The sequence below is a fragment of the Anneissia japonica genome, unplaced genomic scaffold (genome assembly GCF_011630105.1).
Source record: "Anneissia japonica isolate Jap-2015-1 unplaced genomic scaffold, ASM1163010v1 scaffold288164_len509026_cov199, whole genome shotgun sequence".
Taxonomy (NCBI): domain Eukaryota; kingdom Metazoa; phylum Echinodermata; class Crinoidea; order Comatulida; family Comatulidae; genus Anneissia; species Anneissia japonica.
Window position 1 is genome coordinate 53,421 of NW_022752067.1, and position 7,220 is coordinate 60,640.

At 32.0% G+C, this 7,220-nt stretch overlaps 1 protein-coding gene across 2 annotated transcripts in view; it reads left to right on the forward strand.

Annotated features, from left to right (window-relative positions):
- The window catches only part of LOC117122087, a 25,459-nt gene extending 18,245 nt beyond the window's left edge, over positions 1-7,214 (forward strand). For both annotated transcript variants that reach the window (XM_033267560.1, XM_033267559.1), the window contains 6 exons: positions 588-644; positions 951-1,016; positions 1,245-1,451; positions 2,308-2,592; positions 2,793-2,873; positions 3,402-7,214. In XM_033267560.1, coding sequence (XP_033123451.1) covers positions 588-644; positions 951-1,016; positions 1,245-1,451; positions 2,308-2,592; positions 2,793-2,873; positions 3,402-4,144 — 1,439 coding nt within the window. In that variant the 3' untranslated portion in view covers positions 4,145-7,214. The remainder of the gene's footprint in view (positions 1-587; positions 645-950; positions 1,017-1,244; positions 1,452-2,307; positions 2,593-2,792; positions 2,874-3,401) is intronic.
- The last annotated feature ends 6 nt before the right edge of the window (positions 7,215-7,220 follow it).

The window sequence follows — 7,220 nt, forward strand, 5'->3', positions numbered from 1 at the left end:
ACGTGATCGCAACGCGAGGGGATTTCGTGCAAATCAGGAACTATCGCATGTGGCCAGCAAAACATGTTAATTTCTCCTTCCAGAAGCTAAACTTGGTGTCTCTTTTGTTTAGACAAAGATATATCAAACCTGCGTATATAATCGTTTTTATTCGTTTTACTTTATCGTGAGTTACAAAAAACACGTTTTTAGTGGGGTAAATATTTCAAGTCGGCGATTTAGCCTGACCCTAGGCTGACTAAAAAAATCGACCTGCGGAGGTATCATTTTAGTCGAGGTTCACGTCATTTAGTCGTAGTGCTAGTCGAAGTTCGTTTTAAGAATACGAAATGACATAATTTTAAAGTTTTAGCTCGAACTACGACTAAAGTTCGTTTTAAGAATACCGGGGTAAGGATTAAAAAATCTTTATTTATTATTTTAATTGCTGTTGCATGTATACTGGAATCAATCATACTAATAAGTAATAATAATTGGAATTTAAATAGACCAAAGAAAATATTTCAAAGATATATAGTAATAAAAAAAACATAGATTTTGCAGGATTAACACACATGTATTTTTTGTTTATTTAATCTTTAAAACAGATACCAATGGAAATAATGCTGTTTCTGGACAAAACGAAGAAAGAATTGCTTTGCGTGGTATGTTGTGGAATTTTTCTTGTGATTAAACCAATAAATGCCAGTTTGCTTTTGAGGACTTCTAGAAAATAATAAAATTTCCCATCCCATATACACAGGCCTAATTGCAATTTTTGAAGACAATAGAGGTATTGGATTTACATATGCCCACTATTTTGCATATCAGTTTCAGTAAAATATCTTTATCATTGATTTGCATGAAAGGCAAAAGTTAAAGGGTGGGCTGACTAAAGTATACAGTATATGTATGTGTGTATTTAAACTTTGTGTTGAAAATCATCTTTAATTATTTTCTTAATTTCTCAGATATTAATTCGTCTAATGAACAGAATACTAATCAACAGAATGCTGATGTAGCTGATGGCATTCCGAGTAAGTGGACTGATGTGTTATGCACCAAGTGCATTGCAAATTCTCTTCTGCTTTTCTTTTTGGCTAATGTAATGCAGCATTCCCTGATAGTATTAACTGATGTTTTTCAACAATCTATCAATTTCAGTAATCCAACTGGTGCATAAAATGGTAGACATTATTGTAAATTTATGTAATAGGAAAATATTTGCATGATAGTGAATTCACTTTTGTCATTATTAAATTTAGATGCTGAAGCGCAGCCCCTACTGAACCAGGGCAGGAACGATTCTGCCTCTGGAAGCAATGTACAAAATGGTGCTTCAGTTGTGAAATTAGGCCCACCACCAAAGTCAAGAAGACGACTAAGTTCATCCAATCTTCCACCAGTGCCTGAGGATACTGAAGTTCAGAGCACTGCCAGTGAAACCTTTGTTTTACCTGATTGGTGCTTCAGTAAGTTTTTTTTTGTTTTCATTTATTTATATAATAATTAAAATTGAACATTTTTATAGCAAAAATTATAAACAATGTTAAAATCACATGCGCTTATGACTAAAAGTTATGATGTTTCCTTAAAAAGTAATTTTTTTTATGTGAGCTTTAAAAGTGAATATTCTCTAGAGAGTTCAAGAAAGTAGTAGCTACAAAATTAAAAGATCTATTGCAGACAGTTTTTAAGTTGCAGTGGCGGATTCAAGGGTGGGGGCACTAGCTAGCCGGGGTCCCTGTAAATTTTTAAAAATTGGAGACATAAAGAAAATTGTATTCAAATTTTAAGTCTGAGAGTGCCATTTCCGACCATCTAGAGGTGCCATAATCATAAATGTTCTTACCTCAGCACCAACCATGGTGGGGCTGAGGATATATAAACCTTCCATCTGTCAAAGTCCCTCTCTGGGCCCCCTCTATTTCAAATTCCTGGATCCACCCCTGATTTGGTTTGGGGAATAGATAAAAGGGCATTGGTGAGAAGATCAAATGGAACAAGAAGGGGTATTTTAGGAGTACTCTTATTATATAGGTTTTTAACAGAATAAACATAAATTGTTGTATCCACTGTACACTTACTATATTTTATTACAGAAAAGTGAAGAAATGCAGTACAATATTTGAATGTAATTGTCACAATAAGAACAAAAATTAAAATTCCCACAGAAATTAAAAAGCAGTATTTGAATCCGGCGTAAATGGGTATTTATTAGATATCACTCCGGAAGGAACAGGGAATGTATTCTCAACTTGGAAGTGCAAAAATGATATTATGTGCCTTGTTCTTTCATAAATTGTCATCATTATCATTGATTTATAGGTGATGCAAGTCGAGTCACAAAAGATCATATTAGCGTACTCTCACGCAAGATAGGTAGCAAGGGAATATTGGTTGCTGGACTGCTGGACTTGCATAAGGGTGAAGTTGAAAATATTGAGCACAACCACAAATCGGACTTGGTGAGACAAAATTACGAAATTCTATATTTGTGGCTGGACAAAAAAGGTGTGGTTGCTACTAAGAAAATATTAGCTAAAGCACTTGTAAATGTTGGAATACCACAAGAGGCAACTCACTTATGGCCAGATAGAGAACTTTATCCAGGTAAGTTAGCATTATAACTGCAATTTATGACTGCCAACAGAGAATAAAATTTATTTTGTATGTACAATTTTTACATTGGCTTTCCTCTGTGTGTTCTGGGTAAGTATGTGACCTGGGAGATATGTTTTAATTACTATTGTAATTACTGTTATTATTATTTTTATTATTCTTTTTATCATACATCTTTCTCATGTTTTTAGTGACACCAACAACTCCGCAGAATGAGTCAGTTTTCTGGAAAAGAAGATCAAGCAACGACACAAACATCAAAGTTGATACATGTTAGTACATCTTTAAAAATCAAATTAGCTCAACATATTGTATAGTGAAATTATTAATATTTGGTGTGTTATAACATTTTTATTGGCTTACAGTTAATGCTGGACATGTTGAGATATCAAACTAAATAACAAATCCTAAATTTAGGCCTATGTCCATGTGTGTATTTTGACTGAAAATTAAAATGTTATGAGCACTGATTAAATTATTTTTAATTTAATAATCCACTACAAATACTGTAATGTATGGTTATTTAAAACTAAACCTTACTGAAGTTATAGATTATTTTTTTTAATTTCCTTGAAGTATATTATGTTTCTTTACAATCTTTTTTTTACTTAAACATTCTGTAAAAATTTGTAAGAACATTATTGGTTTTTTTTTTTTTAATTAAAAATGTAATCATAGTTTGATTTATTATCTTAAGTGTGTTATTTTACTATTGTAAATCACATTACTGTATTTTAGTAAATTAATTTTTTTTTATTACTTCAAAATTTTTAATGAAATGTTTTCTTTGTTGTTTTTAGCGGCATTTGATAAGATGGATTGGACCGACCGGAACACATGGTATACTATTACCAAACAGATAAGAGATAATGACTATGGCGGCTTCCAACAACTTTGCTTTGCCTGTGGCGGGGTGGAACTTAAACTCCCCAAATATAAGCGTCTCAAAAAATTTCCAAATTTAAGTGATAATTTACACCTTAAAATTGATAAGTATGCCAATACTCTGATGAATTCTGACCTTCAAACTCTTACGGCGATTGTGGTTGCCAACAATGGTAATTGCTTGTTCTCCACTGCGTCCATCATAGCATTTGGCTCTTCAAATCATTGCTGCCAGTTACGTCTACGTACTTTCATTGAACTCTGCTACCATAAGGACTATTATCTACACCAAAAATCACTCATGCAATGTATAAAAGCAGAGTATTCATTGACCAAGATGGAGGATGATAACAAGTTAAGCTATAGTGCGATCGAAGGAATTTATGAGGGTTGTGTGAGGGATACCTTGAATGAAAATTTACCATTTAGTTTGCATGGAAATTCCATACAGCTGTTTGGATTAGCATCTGTGCTGGGCTGCAACATTCAGACTGTCTATCCTACCAACGATCAAAACCCATTAAACGCACTAATCCCACCCCGTGACTTAAGTATTGAAAACCCAATAACAGTTTATGTGATGTGGTCTAGGCACACACCTCTTAGTGAAGATGAACTTTTTCATCCAAATCACTTCGTGCCTCTTCTGAAAAAATAATCAGTGTTTTCTGGGCCCTTCGAGCAAATAAACCCATTGCCAACTTGAATTGAAGCAGTTGTTTCTGTTAATGTAATTGCCCATGTTTTCTTTGTTCCATTTTATAAAAAGGTTCAGAAAATTAAATTTTACTGTAACAATGTTTTATACAGTAGATATTTATATAGTTTAAGGTGATAGATATACAATGCAGATGACATTGTGAATACTGATTGTCATGGTCTTAAATTACTGGTAAATGATGTAAAAGTGTCACTTCCTCTGTATTATATAAGTTATTTTCAGACTTTATTTTAGTGTCCTGCATATAAGATAGATAGATGTACATTTACTTTAGTAGCACATGTATACTATGTATTATGCACAGTAATAAGTTTCTAACCAGTACTAAAACTTAACATTACCAACAATTGCTGTTACCAACTCTAACCATTACAAACCCTTACCTCTACCAACAAATACCATTACCAACCATTACCATTTACCAACACTTCTCACCATTACTATGCATTCCCATTATAATACATTACCATTACTAACAGTTACTGTTATTCAAGAAGCTTATAATTGTAACTAGGTAACATGTGGGGGGTGGGGGAGTATCAGTCACACCCCCAAGTGTTTAACTACATGTACATGTAAATTGGGTACAATACTTGTTCTAATATCTTAAACAGATTTGTTAGTGCTGCTTACAATCTTAAATTTTATGTACACATATGTTTTATTTCATGTATTGTATGGATTTTTAGGTTTAGAGGCTGGAAGGAAAGGGTGGAAATTTTCCCTTTTGTTTTTTTTTCTGTACCTATGGTACCTGGATGTGTGAGAGGGTTTGTAAATGGATGTATCTACTTTACACAGTGCCTAATAATTTTTACATAATGATAATAATATTCCAAAATTGTATAGAAACTGCAAAAATTTATTATTTTTAAGGTGCCCATTTAAACAGTCCGTTAATAATGTTTGAAATTAAATTCAGTCATGCAAACCTTTAAGAAATGTTAAATGTACAGTACTAGGGTTTAAGCACCTTAAGATAACTACCTTAATACTGGATAGATTTTATTATAGTACTATAACATGGTTGTACTTACAATGCCTAAAAGATTTCGCCAATGTAATATTACAAATTTGAGGCTAAGAATAATCATTGTTACTGTATTTTATTTTTACTGGAATCAATTTTATTACAGTATTGTGGTTGTACTTACAGTGCCTAAGAGACTTAGCCAAAGTAATATTGAAGAGGCTGATAGTTATTGTTACTCTACTCTATTTTATACTGGAATTTATTCTATAATTTCATAGGCTTCCAATTCAAATTATCTAGTTTTAATTTTTAAGTTTACAAAATGTATCAATAGAATCAGTTTCCTGTGTAAAATGCCAATCAAAGTGAATTAATATTTTTAGGTACAGTGCATTTGTGGCTTTGCAAACTCATTACTGTCAATTCCATGACAAATTTTAAAAAAAGTATTATTATTATTATTTATATTACTATGTTAATATTTATATTTGATGTAAATATGCATATGTATTCTGCATTAAATTGTATATAGACACTGTTACCTTACACAAGATTTGTTGCAATGATGATTAATTCAATATGTATTGTGCATTTTTATATATCTAAGCATACCAATTATTTCAGTGCATATCAGATATATATATATAGTAACTATTTTTAGCCACTGTATACATTATGTATAACAATGTATTAAAGACAATGTGAACTTCACATGTTTTCAGTAAAAATGTGAGAGACTTGTGCTTCATAAGAAAAAAAATGGAATATGTACAGTATGCAATGGTGGCACCAGAAAATTTGCAAATAGGGGTTATAACAATTCTGAGAGGTCAAAACAAAGGGCCGCCTAGACCCTTGATCAGGGTAATGGAATAAAATCCCTGGCAAGTTTCATGGGTAGAGATTATATGGTTTAGGGTGGCCCAAAATTGTGCTTTTAGACCACAAAAAATAACTTTGTTTGGATAGACAAATAGTTTTAGTCCGATGATCCTGTTGTAGCATTGGTGGAAACAGGCAATACCTCAATCCCGACTGGTGCCACCAGGAGAGTAAAAAAGGATAGAAAACCAATTTAGGATTAATTCTTGGGGATAATGTGAAAATTAGTCATCACATTGATTAGAAATGACAAAATCAAAGAACAAAAGTAGGATTAAAACTCACAATTATATTGTCAACATCAATATAACTGTATGTCAACATCTATTTTAAGAGCATATTATGCTCTTAAAATAGATGTTGACATATAGTTTTAGTTATAGTATATAAGTTTGTAGGAGTGTAGAATATGAACTAGCTCATAAATTGGACATATTTTAAGAAACTAAAGTTGGTTGGCTCTCTGTGCTAGTGCTTCACAAAGCGAAAATATCTGCTGATTGTTTTTTATTGTTACTTGGCAAAACAGCATTTCATTAATTTGATGTATATACAGTATGATTCGCATTCTTAAATTATTGGCATTCATTTACCTATTAATTGCTTGTAAAATTTGAATGCTAAAATTATTCATTAAAAGTATTGAATCATGAAGAAATTTGAAATTGCTTAATATAACATGTACTATAAAATTGATGAGTCACCTCCCAGTATTTGGTCCTTTAAAAAGAATTATATTTATATTTAGGTTTCTCCATTGGTTCTACTGTTTTTATGAAGCTTAAAATCATGCTTCAGAGGAAAAAATACCAACAATTATTTTTTTCTCTGGAGTCTGACATTAAGGGTCTACTGTGTTTATGAAGCTTCAAAAGGAGGAGGCTGTAACATCTTCCACTTTAGGCCTATAAACCAAAATTTTAATAACATGCCCATCCCCGCTTAGACTTGAGTCACTAAAGAGTTGGTTGTCATTTTAGTATCCCATAATAGTAATAAATTGTAGCATTGTTCCTGATGATGACATAGTAATAAATTGTAGCATTATTCCTGATAATAAATTGTAGCATTATTCCTGATGATGACATAATTAATGTCGAAATATTGAATCCCAACACGATGGCGTGTATTTCAATACTTGGAGTATGTATTATACTT